This window comes from Eschscholzia californica, unplaced genomic scaffold (genome assembly GCF_041429995.1).
Source record: "Eschscholzia californica isolate CP2 unplaced genomic scaffold, dmEscCali1.0.p SCAF_2, whole genome shotgun sequence".
In the NCBI taxonomy this organism is placed as follows: domain Eukaryota; kingdom Viridiplantae; phylum Streptophyta; class Magnoliopsida; order Ranunculales; family Papaveraceae; genus Eschscholzia; species Eschscholzia californica.
The window spans coordinates 61379008-61399028 of NW_028238309.1; the positions used below are offsets into that span (position 1 = coordinate 61379008).

Genomic DNA, 20021 nt, shown 5'->3' on the forward strand with positions numbered 1-20021 from the left:
GGCGGCCTAAATAAATCTATTGCTCAAAGCCCACCATTTATGTCCAACGCACTCATTTTTTTCACTCTCACACAATTTTTTTTTTTGTTAAAAGCGCACTTAACACAATTTTTTTTGTTAAAAGCGCATTTAACACTAAGGTTATGTTTTGTGGTTACGATGATTTTGATCTACTAAGTCGCAAATCACTGCAAGTCACATAGAATCATTGACTAGAGTCTGTCTACTTTCTCCTTTTCTCTAGCATCACTCACTTTCTAGTTATGTTAAATAAAACAAAGGAAGGAATTTTATATATGTTCCGATTACGGTCTTTTTGCCATTATTCCGGCTTATCATGGTGGAGCCTCCATCAAAAGTTTTCAAGTGTAATTATATCCAACTAAGAATAACCCAATTTTTGCATCAAAGTACTCGAATTTGAAAGTTCAACAAAAAAAATACTCAAATTTGAAAGAGAAAAAGTAGACACATGAGCAATTGGTGCTAGCTAGAATTTACCTTTTGGTTATTTAGATACATTATGGCAAACTCTTAAAAGAAAAAAGATACATTATGGCAATGAAATAGTAGCAAGCCAAGGACATCATTTCTTTTGCTTCTTCGCATCTTTATATTGCTCAAAGCTTTCCCCTTTAGCTGTGCTTCACTCGCATAACCATGATAGATTTCTACTTTATTTCCCACTTCCTCGATTGCTTCGTTTGCTTCTTCTTCCCCCACAATAAGTACCCGATTTAAGTGAAACCAGGGTTCCCACATAATCTTGTACGTCATTCCATCCATCCGTATTGCCACACATCTTAATCAATCTACCACTTTCAGTCTTTGGGTCATATAAAACTAAACCATAATCATCTTCTTCTTGAAATATAACCTCAATTAGAATCTCGCCGTTCTTGCAAATCTGTATCGGCCTCCGATAATTTAATGAACGAAGAACGCTTGGTTGATTAATAGAGAATATTTTAAACCAAGAAATTTTTTCCCCGTAATCTTTCATTATCCATACGTCAACACGAATTTGATAACAATGTCCAACTAGAGAAAGATCCCCTTGGAGCACACCAATTTCAGTGGCAAAGGGGTCCTCCAAGAGGTATGGTATTTGCGTTTCATAGAATATCTCACTTATAATGTCAAAAGAAAATATGACATTGGTGTGTTTAGATAGAAAATGAAGGACCCCTTTGACAAGCATACCCCTCAGTCTTTCTTGAGTTCCGAACGGAGTCGGCTCAATAATGGTCCAACAATCTGATTCGAATGTATAGACATGAACTTCAGAATCATATTCTTCTGACTCAGAGGTTATGATCCTTACTATCTTATAATTTTTGTTATTGCAATCACAACCAAACCCATATGCATTTATCCCATGGATACGAGAATCACGAGGAAATTGAGTTGGTAGTTGTTTTGGTATTTCTTTATATTCATTTGTAAATGGATTCCAAACACAAAGATATTCTCCCTTATACCACTTTATACAGACCAACCCATTACAAGAACCTAAAAGTTCAACATTGCTTCTTGAGTACTTAAATGGGTAATCTATTTCTATAGCTTCCACATGTGATGTTGGTAGGTCCACTTGGAAATATGGTTGTGAGGATATGGATGAAACTGAAATAGGTAATTGTGATTGTGATTGGGATTGTGATAACGACGGTGACGGTAAAAGTAATGGCAATGGCGACATTAATGGTGATGGTGATGAGAATGATGATGGTGAAGGTAATTCTTGTGCTAATGATGATGATGGGTCCTCATCTACACAAGCTATTTCGCCTAGAGGCCCATAGTTAAAAGGATTAATGAATAGACTAAAGTTATTGTTTTTAAAAGCTTGATCAAGATGCATTTTAATAAAATTGGGATCTGTTGTTAGATTTGACCAGAACTTACATACACACCTGAATCGCAGTATAGGTTTTACTGGTAACCTGGAGAGGATGTTGGCAATCATATCTTCAGGAATATGACACAAAAACTTCATCGCGCCGCTCAATTTGCTCTACTACTATTTGCAATGCGAGAGAGTTAGGGTTCACAATTTTTATAGTCTAGGATTTCATCAACTCTCCGTATTTGCTTGAGCATTATGTAATTAATGTAATAATCCATGAGATGCGGAAGAAATCTATTTGATTCTACTTACAACCATATCAAAGATTTCAACAATCCCGATAAATCTCTTTACTTCAGGACTAGCAAAACCTTGGGCCGTTGATAAGAAAGCATGGCCACTTAGTAGGTAAAAAACAACATAATGCGATAGCTACGAGGTAACACACAAGTGTCATTAATAGAAATAATTTTGTGGACAATTGGCTAAGATATATGCATTTATGTAGAATTTATGTACCAAATTAAGGTCAAAATATTATTTTCCATTTCATATGCATAATTTTGTCAATTGATTTAGAAATCACAAAAGAAAAAGGAAATCAGTTTATACCATGATAATTTCAAAGTGGATGTACACTGATCCAAGTATAGTAAGCCTCACATTGCTAAACCTAGAGTTTCTAAAAATCCGAGTACATTTAAAAGTTGTGTTGACAGACACAAATTTTATGTGCAGCAAATTGGGAGGAAAGGTTAGTGGTGAGTCATTTCCAAGTGAAAGCAAGCATCACTACTTCAAACTATAAAACCTATCATCAACCAGCTCAAAGGTTCCTATCATGCTCATGATGAATATTCCTTTACTTAGCCAATGGCCTGTCATGAGGAAAAATTCCTTTAGTCCTAAAAGACTCTTTTGATACTGGTTGACCACTATCCTCCAATACTTAGCCAATGACGAATTACATGAAGAAAAGAGTGAAGCTAAAAGAGTCCAAACAAAAGTGGCTAGATGTACTGTCTTAGGTGGTCGGCTGTTATAAGAGGTCCAACCTGAAATCGTACATCAAATGTGTTAGTCTTGAAGAAGCAGAGTACATCTTTGCAGAATTACCAAAGGTGGAGGGTGAGAATCATTCTAGTCTTCCAGAGCTCTCAGTGTCGGCTACTACTGGTAAACTAAAAAGTCATACTAGTTCTCAATCATACTACACAAGACATGGCGAAGTTTATTACTCCTGACGTGATCTTACCCAGTGTCATAACCCAAGTTTGCCCTTTTTCTTACAAAAAAATTAGTTTAGAGTGCTACGATAAAATTAAGATAAATTTGACCAAAACTCTCTAAAAAATTTGACCTTTGGTTAAAAAAGGTTTATCAACTTTTTATAGACTTTAGCTCTCTGTGGCATTTTTGTAAATTATCTAATATAGAGAAAAGACAAACTGACCTTATTGCAAAGCAGTGCAAACAGGGGCAGAGCTATAGGTGGGCTAAGCCGGGCAGCAGCCCGGGTCTTCCCACCTGTAACTTCTACCTTGTGTTGGCTTTAGCTGTCCAGTTGGTAAGGCAAAAGGTTTTTACCCATGAGGTTGTTTGTTCGATTCCCCTTACTAGCAATTTCTTTTTAACTAGTTCGTATAAAACACCCACAACTATTAACATCAACAACTATAACATAAATAAAGTTCTTCACTATTTTAAGGTTTAATTCTTGTGTATATTTCTCCTCTATTTTAAACTAGTTCCCTTACTAGCAATAAAGTTGTTCACTATTTAAACTAGTTCGTATATTAACATCCACAATGATTCCTATTAGTATTAAACCCAATAATGTCTATTTTGTATAAAAGATAGATATGGATCCAATGATACGATGATGTAGGTTAGCCAAAATTCTGAACTTTTCTAAATATAAATGTGAACTGGCACTACGATAGGGGGTGTATAGAAATTGAAAATTTCCGTGAACCCTTAATACAAGAGGTCATAAGATCGACTCCACCTGTAAGCAACATAAAAATTGCCCTTGAAGTCTATTTCTAAAGTTTTCATGAAGTCTAAAAGAAGAAAAAGATAATGTCTTTTTGACAGAAAAAAAAAACATGAATTTCCTGTAAAATTAATATCAGAAACACTCGTTATATTCAAAGTTTATGTAACTCTTAGTCCACTTTGACATAGAACATATTAAAATGATACCTTAGACATACGATAATATGATATTATCAATATACCACGTAGAACAGTTATAATACTACAAATGACATATAGTGGTGGGAATCAAGTCCGGGCACCAACAATCAGTTTCCTTGTGAGCCCGTCTGCGCGTGTAATAAATTATAGTGAAAATGTTAATCCATATACAATTTGGTGTTAGTTAAGGAGCACCCGAAAGGAGTGATGACATCATTGCCTATGTAATTTCAAATAAAAACACAAACACATTGTTGAACTCCAAAACAAAATAAAATGAAAATGTCAAACATGAAACATCCATTACCACACAAAATAGCTTCATAAGATATCGGTCTCACGTGATGGATTGGTATCTCTATCTTCTTTAGGAAACACTCCAAAATCAATCTTTAATTTTTTCTTAAACAGAAAATACGTAGGTAATGAAGTCATCAAAAACTGTACATGTCTTCTATATCATGTATGGGAATCCTACTTTCCTTGGTTTACAATGTATCACTAAAATTATGAGGTGCGTTTCATACAAAAATGATTTATGTCCGGCTTACAATGACTGTCTATGTTATATGAATAATAATAATAATAATAATTTTGAGCTGCGAGGTACGCAGATAGTTTGGACGGTACATGTTGTTGGGTTATGTGGTCTCCTAATATTGGTAGCGGAATCTCAGACAATTAGTTGTTATTTCCTTGTTTTCTTTACCTTGGCCGACCATATCATGGCCAACTTGGGCAGATCTAGCCGACCCTTATAGGGGCACACGGTCAAGCATGGTCGTCCCATTTTGGGCTCCAAAATAACTCATTTGGTGCCCGACCCAAATATCCTTCTTTCGGGTCTTTTGTACTATTTTTGCCTAAATTTCTTTTAGGCCTTTGGGACATACTTATGGGTCTTGCACATGTATATATGTCTCGTCCCTCTAGTCATATTTTCCGATCAAGTTGACACTCTTTGTGTAACCAGATGTAGGATCCGGACGAAGTAAGCCGCGAATAGCTTCGCGATTCGACGATCGTAGTTGATTCAAGCTAAACACTACGACCCCTAAATCATCCGGATTTAATGATCTAATTCATCAATTGTCATATCCGACAAATTGCTTGCATTACATCTTTGGTTGAAGAACATCTCCTTCACATGTAGCATCGTCCATTTATAGATGTAGTTCACGTAACGTTATTTCAATGTCCTCTATAAATTTAAGTATAAAAAATTATTTTTTTTTTGGTCTGAAGTGAGTATAAATAAATAGACCTCTACCTTAGATGGACAACCCAAAGCGGAAAACAAATACCAAGAAAATACGGTGAAAAAAGAACATGGCAGGCATCAATTAGGTGGTACCTATCTTGATTTTGATGGATGGGTAGAAGTCTCTTGTTAATTTGTTTGTATTGCGGATGGTCCCAATGAAAAGATTAAGATGAAGTGTGGTGTACTTCAGAAACCGGTTAAAAACTTAAAATAGATATTCTCAGCCGAGTCAACTCAGTAACCTTACATTATAGTCCCTCCTTGACTCTAGATCCGTTGTACTATAATCTTATCTATAAATATAGCTTGTTGTGAACACATGTAGGGAAGAAAGATAAGAGAGAGAGAGAGATCCAAAAGCTAACTCCAAGAAATGGGTAAGGAAGAAGATAGAGAATTGAAAAGAGGGGGTCATGTCTTAGTACTTCCTTTTCCTGTTCAAGGTCATATAAACCCAATGCTCCAATTCTCTAAACGTTTAGCCTCCAAAGGACTCATAGTCACACTTGCTACCACCACTTTCACTACCAAATCCATCCAAGGCCCGGGTCCCGACATCATCGACTCCTTGGGACCCGATATCTCAATTCAACACTTCTCCGATGGTTGTGATGATGGTGGTTTACCGCAAGGGAGCGACGAGTATATGGAACGGTTTCGAATAGTTGGTTCCAAAAACTTACAACAACTAATTGAGAAGCTAAACAAATCTGAGTACCCAATCAAGTGTCTCATATATGACTCTGTTATTCCATGGGCTATGAGTTTATCTAAACAACTTGGATTGATTTCAGCTATATTTTGTACTCAATCAAACTCTGTCAATGCTATCTATTACAATGTAGTTAAAGGAATATTACCCACACCTATACAAGACCCAACTATATCACTTCCCGGTTTGCCTTTGCTTCAACCTCATGATTTGCCGTCTTTCGTTTACAAAATCGATTCTTACCCATCTATATTAAGCCTAGTCTTGAATCAATTCTCAAACATCGACGAAGCAGATTGGCTCCTTGTTAACTCATTTTATAAGCTAGAGGATGAGGTAATATGAGATAGATAGACTAGTTTGTGGATGGGTGTGTTTATTAGAGTCTTACTATGGATGTATATAACTCTTGATACAATTTTTTTTTTCAAACAGGTAGTGAATTGGATGGCAAGCCAAACAACAACAAAAATGATCACGATTGGACCAACCGTACCATCGATGTACCTAGACAACCGTGTGGAAGGTGACAACGATTACGGGCTTCATCTCTTTAAGCCAAAATCAGACACTTGCATCATGAAATGGCTAGACACGAAAGAGAACGAGTCAGTTGTTTATGTATCATTTGGGAGCATAGCTGATCTAGGAAAAGATCAAATGGCAGAACTAGCTTGGGGTCTTAAAGAAAGCAACTATTATTTCCTCTGGGTAGTTAGAGCTTCTGAGGAAGATAAACTCCCAAGTAACTTTATAGAAGAGACGGGCGAAAAAGGATTAGTAGTTAGATGGTGTAAACAATTGGAGGTATTGGCACATAAAGCAGTAGGTTGTTTCATAACACATTGTGGATGGAACTCAACACTTGAAGCATTGAGTTTAGGTGTTCCGATGGTAGTAATGGAACAATGGACAGATCAAACGACAAATGCAAAGTTCGTCGAGGATGTGTGGGGAGTAGGAGTGAGAGCTAGTAGAGTTGACAATGAGAATGGGGCGGCCGTGAGGAGAGAGGAAGTAGAGAGATGTTTAAAGGAAGTTATGGAAGGAGATAGAAGAGAAGAGATAAAGAAAAATGCTGTGAAGTGGAAAGAGTTGGCTAAGGAAGCAGTTGATGAAGGTGGAAGCTCTGATAACAATATTGATCAGTTTGTGACTGGAATTTTATACACCTAAAAACACGTTCTTGTCTGTTTTTCGCCTTGTTATATGTCTATATCTATGCTCTCTAGTATAATGAATCCCCAAGTTTTTGGATTCGAATCTCTCCCGAGATATATGTTCCATCAATTTAAAGTTATTTCTTGGTAAAACTGCAGAGTTCGCTGTTTTTTATATCTTGGAATTCTTGTGAAATTGTCATTTCAAATTTTTTTTTTGTGTATTTAGCATTTAGACATATGAGGTGAATCGTCATTCAAGACATAAAGATTGCTTCCACGACAGTAGATGGAAACTATTTGTGTGTAAAAAAACGAACGGTTATCTCTTTAGATGATTTTTCTCACATTACACATAACAAAGTAACTGTTCCTGTTCTTCGGATACTTGGGCTCTTTTTATTTGTCAATGCCAATTTGAATGCCGATTATACATGTATTTCGTTCCCTTTTATTAGACCAACGACCAAAACCTTCATAAGGAAGATTACTGATTTGTACTATGCAGTTTCACTTTTGTTCCGCACTTGAGTCGAGCAGTCTGTGTCTCACTTCCTGCAGATAAGTGAGAGATTTGATAGGTAAGTTGACGATCATGGAAACAGAAATGATATAACCTCAGGGTGAGGTGGTAAAATCTCTACGTCGACTACACATAATTACGATCATGGAAACACAAAAATGATACAACGACTTCTCGAAGTCATTAGTTCTTTGCTTGACTATCTCAACACAATATTATAGAAGAGTGAGCTCGTCACATCCTATATGAGGGAGAATGATCCCTCTCTTTTATGTTTCTTATTCGACAGAACCTATAATAATCTTGTAAAGCAAGCGAATTAAAACAAACAGAAACCTAAATAAATTAGAATTACCCATAAGATGAGATGATGGGATGTGACTTGATTGTTAGTTGTATATGACTGCATTATGTGTAAATAAAAAATGTTCGAACTTTTGATCCGATCTGATAATCATCATATACTCAAAATAAAGTATAAACATGATTCACCGAGCGACAATATTAGACATTCACGTAAGACACAATGGATATCATGATGCGGGAAAGAAACGCATAAAGACGGCTCTTGCACATTTAAAACTAGAGATAGAGATTAAAGTCAGAGTTTGGGAAGGAAGGAAATTACCAAGGAAGCTTAAAGGTGTCTTTCCACGACCCGTGCTTTGAGCAGTTTGCAACTATTTTGTCCAAACGTACAATTATCTCGGAAAATGTGGGTCTAGCCAAGGGTTCTGCACTCCAGCACTCTTCAATTAATCTGAATAAATAGCATAGGATTAGTTTTCTGATTCATATACGACTACCCCTTGAAAGGAAGCAATCACAATGCCCGTCCATGGGAAACAGGCTAACATAGACATTGCCTAATTAGTTGTAATATTTGATACTTACTCTTTAAGGTCGTCGAGGTAACTCTTTTTGTACTTGAAAGGTGGTCTCAATCCCTCCAAACATATCATTTTAGAAGCTTCTTCTGCAGGCTTGGGGTTAAAAGGCGGCATCCCTTCAATCATCTGACCAGGCGAAACAAGGGAAAATTAGAACGTTATCGTGACATATAGTCGAATGGCCATCTCACTATTAATAGTCAATATATATTATGTGTACATATATGTAATGGTGAATGAAAAATATATACAATATAGGATCACTGTGAGAGGACTATCCAAACCAAGGAAACACTACAAATATTATATTAAGCAAGAGGCATCCCAATTATACGTGAAATCTCACCCGTGCTCCAAGCTGTTTCCTCTAAACCATAACAAATGTGTTCCTTAAAATGAAGGATAGAGAGGGTCTTGGATTGCTTCAGGAATAAATATGCTATAGGAAGTATGCTGAAACAAACAAAAGACGGAAGAAGCATACCTCATAAAGAATGAGACCAAAAGAGAATGCGTCGACACTTCTATCGAATATTTCATCTTTATAAACTTCAGGTGCCAAGTAAACACCTAATAGGAATAGGATAGTAAACTACACCTATCAACTTCAAATATAATAACAGTTAGAATTCTAAAATAAATAGATGTAGACCGCTAACTTACTGGAACTATCAAGAGCTCCTACTTGTGCTAGTTTTGCTTTGTCAGGTGAAATTTTTGATAACTTTATCAAACCAAATCCTGTAACCTTCAACTGACCCCCACTATCGAGCAAAATATTTCTGGCACCTTACCAAAAACGTTAAATAGTAAAGAACAGTATACCACTTCCTATGAGTAGAGAAAGTAAATCTGGAACTATAGTTGCTCAACCAATCGAAACATTTTACTGAAATTAATACTGTTGTGACACTTCATTAACTTACTTTGGCTTTAAATCGCAATGAATGATGGGATCAGGCTTGCATTCATGAAGATAATTCACACCCCTGAAGGATAAGAGTGCACAATCTCAGAATAACATCCAAATTCACAAAATATGTAAAAGTGTCCTTCAAGCAAGTGTTAACACACCTAGCGATATCAAGAGCATATCTTAAAGCCTTCGGAGGTGACAAACGCCCTTTCTTTTGAAGATAGATTCCCAAGTCACCCTGCAAAATGTATATGAACCGTTACATCACAACGTAGGCAAAAGAATATCCTAAAAATGCATGTATCCTCGCCTACAGAATTTCTTTAGGAAAGATAGATATGCAGATACACTATCTTCAGACACTTACTTTTGGATGATACTCTGAAACAATCATCATTGGGATATTCTGAGTAACTGCTCCAACAAACTGGACCACATTTGGATGTCGTACCTTTTCTAATAATGTCAGCTCGAGCTTGAAAGCATTTCTGCGAAAAATTTATAAAACGACATATAACTGAAAAGTTTGTATAGTACAAAATGAAAACCATCTTCTCACAATCATAACTCTGTTGACAGGAAAACAATAATGCATTCATCCAAAGGTTGAAACACAAAGTAACACACTTTCTTTTTTGAGAAATCGACTACCATCTACGTTAGCTGTTACAAGGCATTGATACATCATTAAGATGTGATAAGCACGATAACCGCCTAAGTTAAACCAATAATTAAAGAGGCCTAAAGCCCGACAACAAAAGAGCCTAAAGCCTGACAACATCTACTTTATTTAGTGCCTATATTACATGGGATAAATCTTGGTGATAAACTGCTTCTGCCGAGACTCGATCCCAAGACCTCATGGGCTTAAGAGGGATGTCCTGCCACTACACCAAAGGGTGGTGGACAAAAAAAAGTAACATACTAGTAATTGATTATGAGACCCCGAACGGTTCATAAATATTTTAAAGTTTGTAAGATCAGATAACCCAAAACATGAGCTTGCAAAGAGAAGTAAGTAATAAACGTCAACACCACTGCACGATAACAACTTATACATAGAACATAAGTAGTCATTATTCGTTAAATATGAAAAACAAGAACATCCCTAAATAAGAAAGAAAGCTAGATAGAAGAAAGAGAGGATACATACATTACTTCCGGATCGGAATACCGGTCTCTATCAAGTATCTTGACAGCAACCTTAGTCCCATTCCACTTAGCCACTTGATATGCGCCCTGTTTCAGAAAACACAAAATATTGTCTTAAAAGGAGTTAGAATTCTTATAAAACCAGTAAAAAAAAAAAGTGTTACATAATGAGAGAAAGAAAAGAAAACAAACCTTTGAAACGACCTCGCCCTTTCGAATCTGAAGCTCTAATGGATTAAGTTCATATTCTGGAACTTCTCGAGGATTTGAAACAGTCATTGGGGTTTTCCTAGCTTTCTGCTACATATAATAAACAATTATCAAAACTATACTATCTTCCATTAAAGCAACAAAAAAGAAAAGAAACAAGTTTGGGGAGGGATTATTACAGGAACTTTGGCTCCTCTAGCCCTCAAGATATTGTATACTTCAGCATTTCCATAGTACTTGGCATCAGCAGCAGCCTGTCAATGAACATATCAATGAACTCAAACAAGATCATAAGGAAGTTAGAGAGAGAAATTTATAGAGAGAATACCGTGCTGCCCCAGCGATCACGAGCATCTATATTCGCCTTTCGACTCAAGAGCAGTTTGACAACATCAACATGACCTTCACAAGCAGAAATATGCAAAGCTGTTCTTCCATCTAAATCAATGCTATTAACATCAATACCTTCTTTCAATAAATCTTCAACTCCTTTCACATCTCCTTGACAAGCCAGGAACAATAACTGCATCGTCGAATCTAGGTTTTCAGGAACAGTTAGTTCTTCCTGGATTGAGTTTCTTAGGTTTGGATCCAATGATGATTGTCTCCCAAAACTGAATCTTGATGTTTTTCGTCTTGGGTCTAATGAAGATTGTCTTTTGAAACTAAATTTCCCACTTTTCCTTATTGAACCTGTTGAAAATTGCCTTGAAATTCCCCGTTTTAATTGAGCCATAACGTCCATCTTCTCAAACCCTAACCCACAAATCAACTCACTCAAATACTCATAACCGAAATTTCTCACCCATTTCTGAGAAGAAATTAATCATGTACCAGGTAAATTTGGCGGGAAAGTAAAGGAATTTGGTAAAGAAATCAGGGTTTCATCATCATAAAGCAAGAACCTCAAAATACAAATAGAAAAGATGAAGAATTTCAAACAGGAAACAAAATCAATTTTTTATTTCTCTATGAAATTAGAGATTGGGAAAAGAAAGATTTGGGGAAAATTTGAGAGTGGAGATTGAATTGAAGTGGATAGAGATTGGGTGGGGGAAGCGAGAAAGAGCTCGATCTAGAGCTCCTGAATCCCTCGATTAGGAGGGAAATCAAGTGATTTTCCTCACCATGAAAAAAAAAACATAAAATTGGAATTGAAAGATCAAAACGAGAATGAATAGAGAGAGAGAAGAAATGAAGATCCGAAGAAGATGCAGGAGCAAAGATTGGAGGAGAATGGCGGGTAGAGAGAGAGAGAGTGAAGAGAATTCCACTTCCCTCTCCACTTGTCTGTCACCAACTGGATCAACTTTGACTATTTGAGCGGTTGAATGGTTTTCAACTAACCTTTTCCTCCCGAATTTCGGGTTTCTCTTGATCCCTAAAGCGTGATCCTAGGCTCTGTGTGGAGTGCATGTAATTTAAAATGTGGAAGGTTACAGTTTCGACTTATAAAATTCATGATTTATTGAACTTGTGTTACTTAACAGTATAAATAAAATAGTTAGATGAATTTTAGACTCACAGGATAATTGGATTTTAAATTTGTTTTTGTAAGAGTTTAGTTGGACACATACATATTGCAAACGATAAAAAAACTATTTTAAAAACAATTATTTATTTATTTTAATACAAAAACAATTATTTATTAGCAATTTATGTTTGTTAGGTCGTTCATGCAAATTCTAGTCGGGACAAATGGCATTATTTTTCTTATTTTTATATTCTTAATAACACATAATTTATACATAAATGATGGGTTTTTGTCTTCACTGGATATCGATTAGGTGACTTTTATATTTTCGAAGAAAATGTATTATCGTGCACCACGTTACTGCTCTAGGCGCCTCATTTGCCTTTCACAAATTGTGGTTGCATAAGGGCGCCAATAGCATTTAAACATATAAAACCCCCCCCCCCCCCCCCCCCCCCCCCCCCCCCATTAAGGGTTGGGTGCGGCTAAAGGCCCTCGCTGAAATTGTTGTAGGCCTCCGGATTAAGCACAAAGTGTGAGAAGTCCCATTTTTAATACGGCCCCTATAGCATTTTGGGCGGGAGGCCTTTAGCCCATCCCTTAAGGGTTTGCATAGGAGTAGGTCTTTCGGGGAAGGAGGTGGGTAATATGCACTTTGGTGGTCACAAAATACACATGATTTCCTATTTCCATCCCTATAATCATACCAACTTGATTACTTTATGAAATTTTCTTTTCTTGGGAAAAAGAAGATGAGGTTGTGAATCTTAAAGTAGTCAATTTATAAGGCAAGACAACAACCCATGTGGGTAAGAAATTAAGTGTACTCCATTAGGGGAAGAGTCAAACAACATGGGGTCTCTAGGGCTTTAGGCTAATCAATGTAGCAGTGTTCACAAACATTACATAAATGGAGGTTGTTTGTTATAGTTATATACTTATATCCCTCATTTACTCCTCCAACCATACCTTGTTGTCTATTTTCACATTACTTTTCTGAATAATTTCATTTTGGCCCCACCAAAATGTCCACTTCACCAAAATGTCCTTCTAGAGAGGACAAATTTCAATTACATTTCCCTTTTCGGTTTCTTATGTTATTTAAGTTTAACATTTGACATTTTTTTTCTTCCTTCTCAACAAAAAAAATGTTTACTTTTTTTCAAACTACTTCGCTCCCAATCATTTCTCACTTTATTCTTCGGAAAAGAGGATTACAAGGATGGTTACATGTCTAGGACTGAACTCCAGGCGAATATGAAGCGCATGGAAATTATATCTTTGGAGTGGAAGAAAATTCCGAATCAGTGTCACACGTTGACTCCACCATAAGGAAAAAATAAAATTAAACGTCTTCTTCATTCTCCAATCCTTCCAACACTCGGCACCGCACAACTCAGAAATCGAAGTTAATATTGGATCAGGTTGACTCATTAAACTCAGAAATGCAATGAACCATTGTGTCTGTGTCGTTGAGCTTTATGTTTAAAGTCATTTTCATTCGGATGAATGAGATATTCAAGATTGAAGTTTAGACGAAAATTGATTAACAGAGTTTTGTTAAGGACTAAATTGGAAACTAAATTAATTAGTTGGGGGAGGGGTCAAACTACAAAAAAAAAAACATTAGGATTTGAAGGTTCTCGTTTAACCCGCAATAATAATCGCAGGAATCGTGTTCATCTTGTTGGGCGCACTATGAGCAACCTTCTAGAAGATCCTAAGCGTGCAATCAACGACCCAAATGTTCCTCATTTTCGAACGCTTTCGGGCATACTCTAAGGGATCACGCTCGTTCATGAACGGAAACTTTTTGGTCAATAGATGTTAATTTAAATAAATGTGTCCCTAAATACGCATCTATTTTAGTTCCTATGTAAAGGTTCCCAAATGAACTTCAAATCTCATTCTGTGGTTTCTAATACACTCAACATTAGTAGTATTACATATTCGAGAGTATCAAGAGTAAGTTTTAGGATTTCTTTGGAAGTGTTTCAAAGATCAAGTCAGAAGCATTCTAGTCCGCCTAGAAAATCAAGTTAGAAATATTATAATTCGTCTAGAGTCAGAAGTATTCTAATTCTAAACGACATTTTGTCCGGCCCGTCTCCTGACTGAATCCCGACAGATTGACAAATATTGTACATATGGGACAAGAAAGTAATTATCCTAAGTAATCATGTATAGAAAAATAACAACCTAAACGACTTGTTTTAACAACCTCACGCTTCTCCCTCTCCACCGTATGAAATTCTGATACCACCCCACAGTTCCACCACCACCTCTCTGCAACCCAAACCAGAATCTAATGTGAGAGAGGGAAAGAGAAAAAGAAACAAAGTTTTAGAGAGAGGATAAGAAAGTTAAGAGAGGTTGAGACTATCATTGATCATTAACAATAAGGTCATAAATTGTCATAGTGAGAGGGGATCAAAAGAGGTGAGAATGGCATCATCAGAAATGGAAAGAAAAACAGGGGATTGCAGAATATATATAGTATCAATAATGTTATTTTCATGCATAGTTGTTGGTGGAGCATTTCTTGCTATGTATATTCATCATCCTGAATCACAATCAAATTCATGGTATCCTACTGCTGGTATGATTTTGGTAGGTATTCCATGGATCTTTTGGATCCTCACTTTCATTTATGCTTGGTTGAAAAAAATTGTTCTTGAATCTTTACCAAGAAAACCCACCACCAATAACAACAACAACAACAACAAGATAGCACCTGAAAATGTTAATGCTAGAACAAGTGGTGCAACATCAACTACATCCAACAACGACGTCTCTCCGGGTGGTGGTGGTGGTGGTGGTGGTCCTGGTCATGTTAGGTTCGGAGCGGCTAAGGTGATGGGTGAGGAAGATGATAAGGCCGACGACGTAGTGGATTCGGATGCTCATTCGGATATAGATCAAGAAAGCAGAGATAACGGAGGAGCCCGGCATATCGGTGGTGGTGGTGGTGCTACGAGGTCATCTCCAAATAATAATGGTGATGGATCTAATTCTTCTCTTGGGTCTCATGAATCTGAATTGCCATTAACATATTCCATGTCTTGAAACAAAAAAAAAATGGAAAATGTTGCAGGGTATTTTTTTTTCTTCATGATCAATTATCTAGGCTAGCTAGCTAGGGGGTTTGCTAGCAAGCTAAATTGATGATCATATATTATGCATGAGGGACTACCCAACCAGAGATAACAATGAGAAGGACATGAGTGGAAGTCTAGTCATGCCTATGATGATGAAGAAGAAGAAGAAGAAGAAGGTAGGAGGGGGAGGAGAAGAAAGAGATGAAGATCTTTATTCTTCTGTGTAAATGTTTTAAGTTTCTCTCTTTGCCTCTCTGCATTGTGTAATATAATGGCATAAAAGGTTGCCCACATAGATTATTATCTGATTCTCACACCATTAAATTGAAGATTTTGTAGTCCAGATAACTTTTATAGATTATGATCTGAAATTCAGCACAGACCCATTTCTTTGACTCTGTTTTTCATTTTTGTTATGAATGGTTTTTGGGGATGGAAGACCAATTTCTTTCACACTGTCTCTCATGGAGCGCGTAGTAGGCAAGAGATTAAAAGTATAGAGATTGTTCCTCTACGATTGATTAGATCAAATAAAATTTTATTCAATAACCTAAACTCCCTTAACGTTGACCTTTATGCCTTGCCTGCCGAACAGGGCTGAGCTATGTTTTATCACGGTCCCACTTATTATAAAAATTTTGTTAGGCTTGCTCCATCACTCTCTCTGGGCTAAGGATGGATGAAAGAAGTGAAGGAGTTGGAACAAAATATTATACAAAAACATGGACTGAAGTTGAATAAGACATTTCTCTCATTTCAGAAACCACAGAAATGCGTTTTGGTCCGAGTTGGCCGACCATCTCGGCCTAATGTCGGCCCGCCAACTCGAACCAAATAGCATATCTCTTTTTTCACATGCCTGAACCTTTCACCCATGGGATAAAGTTTTGCTAGAAGCTTTTTTTTAGCTTAACCCACTTGATTCAATTAATATTTTAGCTTACCCCCTCCAAAGATTGTTATGTTAACCTTACAACCTTCAGATGACGTATTCTGTCATCTTAGAGTTAAATTGGTACATGTGTGTGTTTCACACATGGCCACTTGATCAAAATTCCATTATATAGGCATTGTAAGACCCATAGCCAATATTCGGAATGCACTAGAGCGATCTCAGAACTAAAGAGTGTGTTCAGTCGATGAGCACTTGCCTCATAAAAGTATTGTTGCCAGCCCCTACTAGTCCTCAACCGGCTAATTATTTTGGTTTAATTGCATTTACTTCTAATTTATAGACTAAAATAGGTTGATGAGAAACAATTTCATGCTAAGCTTGTTATCGGAAGAAATCTATTCGGATTGGATTTCAATGCGATACATTATTTATTTTTAAAGTAATCATTTCGAAACTTTGTTTATAACTTCATTACTGTAAACAAATTTGTTACAGCTTTAGATTTCGCATAAAATAGCCTTGGTTAAAGTTGGGCAATCGATCTACAATTTCCCATCCACATTATTGTTCTATGCCCATCTCTTTTTTCCAATGTTGGATCCATACATGCCACGCTCTAGCCATCCCCATCTCCATCTCCATTTCGCTAACCACATAGTATAAGCTTGTGTGCAACCCACCTCGTATATTGCTCAATCTTTTTGTGCTCGGTATTCCTTGGCCTAATGGCCCAAATGAAAGCTCACATAACAAGGTAAAAAAAATGTGTGAAGACAAAAACACTAAAGCGAAAATAGGGCGCGACTTTGGGACATAAAGAAAAATCTCTGGAATATAAAGACTTCGGTCAACTATATTTGATCTAGGAGCATATTCATTTTAGTCCAAAAGTAAAGATTTATCACTAATTTGAGATATAGTGGAGACAGGTGTTTTCCTGAGCAGAGCCAACCTAGATTGGAAAGATATTACGCAGTAATGAAAATAATATGTTTTAATGCAACAATTTGATAAGATCTCGGAGTTCAAAAACCAATACGTACCCTAGACTAAAGAAATTGTAAAAAGAAAGAATGCACAAGAGGGTGTACGATGAGTTACACAAGGATTGACTTGGTCTGAACCAAAGAAGGTAGAACGTTCTCTAAAAGTCTCCATAAATCTTGCGTGTCATTGTAAGTGATTATATTTAAGCTTTACTATTTAGTTAATTTGTGCAAATAGCAAAGAAATATTAGTTTATGGCTCCATTATGTGTTCCTTTTGTGTTGTTGATTATAAGATAAAAGTATTCCGTAACTAGAATGGTTAAGAATGGTAAATATAAAAGGACTTTTACTTCCCAATTACCATAAACAACCAATCCATTTGAGAATATCTTAATCGTATTCACAACACACAGGAGATTGGAAGTAATGAAACTAACTACTTGCACAAACGTAAACGAAAAACGTAAATAATAACCACTCGCAGTGACACGCAAGACTTATAGAGGTTTGGAACATATCCTATTTGAGTCGGAACCAAGGAAATACGCTATAAAAGCATAAATAAAAGAGCCCATAGGGAAGAAAAAAATAACCTAAAAATGAGTTTGATAACTCGACAATGAATACTTGAAACTTGGATGTCTAAAAAAGACTCCTTTTCTTCCCGATCCTAATTGACATTTTTTTGGGAGAAAAATGATATCAAAATATAAAATACCCAACAACCGGAATAAAAAAAATACTGTTTCGCGAATAAAACCCAACCATAAAACAATAATAGACTATGAACAAGAAATTATCCACAACCACCCTTTAAATAAATTTCAAACATTTCTTGTCATTGACAAAAAAAAATTGAAAAAAAAAAAGAAATCAAGGAACTTACAATTAGGTAGAATTGGTGTTGTAGACAATAGGTAGCTCTCTCCTCATCTCACAATTAGAGTCTCCCTATGATTTAACACCATCACTCTAATCTAAATATTTGACAACTTCAAGAGAATTTTCTCTAGAGAATTTTGGGTGTGTTGTGAGGTTGCAAGGAGTCTCCTATTTATTAAGTTTTAAGATACCCAATTTAGTAGTACCATTAAGTTGGAGGATTAGGATGAAAACCCATGATCTGAGAGATCATATAGAACTTAGATATAGTTTACTCGATTTAAAAGATTTTATTTTATTTTTAGTTGGTTCTTTAGGCAAAAGAGGGCGAAAAGTCAATTTTTTTCTAAATCGTCTAGTGATTTCGCAATCTTGGTTAATTTTTGTGTTGATCGCTCACTAATTATCAAAGATCTCTCATTAATTTCAAATATAGTGGGGATCCCGCGTTTTGCGGGGCAGAGCCGTTAAAGATTGGGGAGATCTCAAGCATTAAAGAAACAAATGACAAATCGGTCGGAGACAATCCCATATTCTCAAGATTAGAAGAGTCATGCCATGAGGTTATGGGATCAAATCCTAGTAGAAGCAGTTTGTCACGTAATTTATCCATGTACTTAATACAAAAATAAAGTAAAGGTAGAAACATAGAATGACCTTAAAGGGTCTTTAGGGTCCAGAATGTCTTAAGTGAGGGTAGCAAAAGTGCTTATTCAATTGACGATGTACCTTCATGTTATATATTCATGATGTATCATGTTATATGATATAATGACTCTTTGGGTCCATTGTGCAAAAAAAGGTCTTTTTTTCGTATTCTATTTATCATCGTATATATAGTCACTGAGGATTGGGAATCCCGCAGACTTACCAAATTGAGACACTTTTAAACATTGGACGTGTCGGGCCTAAATTTTTTGCATAGCAAGTTACGTTACTATATCTAGGTATGTAAACAAACCACACTACTCGAGCTAAGCTCTGTGTTAAACACCAAGTCCGAGTTTAGGCCATTTATCAGACGAGCCTGTTAGGACCATTAGGTACATGGACTGCTCCAATTTCATGACACTTATTTTTTTCACGAAAACCAATTTTTTTCGAGCACTACAATTCGAGAAACACAGTCTTTATGAATCAAAATAGTTTTTATAAAACTTTAGCTATCAAAAATAAATTTTTCGAGAAAAAAAATGGTGTGAAGGAAAAACATTTTTCAAGGACAAATCTGTTTTCTGAAAAAAATCGGATTCAGAAAAAATTAATTGGGGAAGAATCGAATTTCGGGGGAAAACGGTTGTCGGAAAAATCGAGTTTTGGGAAAAAAATGATTTTTGGGGGAAAAAACGATTTTTTGAAGGAAAAAAAATGAATTTCAGAAAAAATAATGATTTTTGGAAAAAAATAATGGGAGATTTTATAGGGCCCCTCATTTTTGTTGAAAGGCCTCTCCTCAATAATAATTTAGCAAGTAAAATGGTTCATGGGGAGGCCTTTTAACAAAATTGGGGAGGCCTTATAAAACTTCCTAAAAATAATTTTGGAAAAAAAAATGATTTTTGAAAAAAATAATATTTTTAAAATAATTATTTCGTAGAAGGAAATATTTTTTTTGTTGATTTTATGTTTGAAATTTAGGTTTATTAACAAATCTTAGGGGGTAAGGTGGGATTTTGGTCCAATACAAATTTGGATTTAGAAATCTTTAGGATTTAAGAGTCCTAGGATTCTTGGTAACCAAATGGACCAAGGACTTATGATTCTTACCAAATTTCACTTTTGATAGGAATCCTGCAACCAAACACGCG

At 36.1% G+C, this 20021-nt stretch overlaps 4 protein-coding genes across 6 annotated transcripts; 2 read left to right on the top strand and 2 right to left on the bottom strand.

Moving 5' to 3' along the window:
• Positions 1 to 473: 473 nt before the first annotated feature.
• LOC147559921 (F-box/kelch-repeat protein At3g06240-like) lies at positions 474 to 2114 on the bottom strand. The gene has a single exon (XM_086657927.1). The coding sequence runs from the start codon at positions 1997 to 1999 to the stop codon at positions 677 to 679; it is 1323 nt and encodes a 440-aa protein (XP_086514053.1). The 5' UTR covers positions 2000 to 2114; the 3' UTR covers positions 474 to 676.
• A 3175-nt stretch (positions 2115 to 5289) lies between these two features.
• Positions 5290 to 7337, top strand: LOC147559922 (mogroside I-E synthase-like). Its single transcript, XM_086661878.1, has 2 exons — positions 5290 to 6360; positions 6460 to 7337. Exons 1-2 carry the CDS (start codon positions 5686 to 5688, stop codon positions 7198 to 7200), a joined length of 1416 nt encoding a protein of 471 aa, XP_086518004.1. The 5' UTR covers positions 5290 to 5685; the 3' UTR covers positions 7201 to 7337.
• Positions 7259 to 12342, bottom strand: LOC147559923 (integrin-linked protein kinase 1-like). 3 transcript variants are annotated; one of them, XM_086661881.1, is made up of 12 exons: positions 11204 to 12342; positions 11055 to 11129; positions 10858 to 10962; positions 10667 to 10752; positions 9881 to 10001; positions 9672 to 9751; positions 9524 to 9586; positions 9261 to 9379; positions 9082 to 9167; positions 8602 to 8723; positions 8336 to 8467; positions 7259 to 7739 (listed from the first exon to the last, which is right to left on the bottom strand). In XM_086661881.1, the coding sequence occupies exons 1-12, from the start codon at positions 11618 to 11620 to the stop codon at positions 7733 to 7735; spliced, it is 1413 nt and encodes a 470-aa protein (XP_086518007.1). In that variant the 5' UTR covers positions 11621 to 12342; the 3' UTR covers positions 7259 to 7732. The 3 variants fall into 3 exon arrangements, with proteins under 3 accessions (XP_086518007.1, XP_086518006.1, XP_086518005.1); XM_086661880.1 differs by having other exon boundaries at positions 10858 to 10965; positions 11204 to 12271; XM_086661879.1 differs by lacking the exon at positions 7259 to 7739 and having other exon boundaries at positions 8247 to 8467; positions 11204 to 12270.
• A 2239-nt stretch (positions 12343 to 14581) lies between these two features.
• On the top strand, positions 14582 to 15827 carry LOC147559924 (uncharacterized). The gene has a single exon (XM_086657929.1). It carries the CDS (start codon positions 14795 to 14797, stop codon positions 15413 to 15415), a length of 621 nt encoding a protein of 206 aa, XP_086514055.1. The 5' UTR covers positions 14582 to 14794; the 3' UTR covers positions 15416 to 15827.
• Positions 15828 to 20021: the final 4194 nt, after the last annotated feature.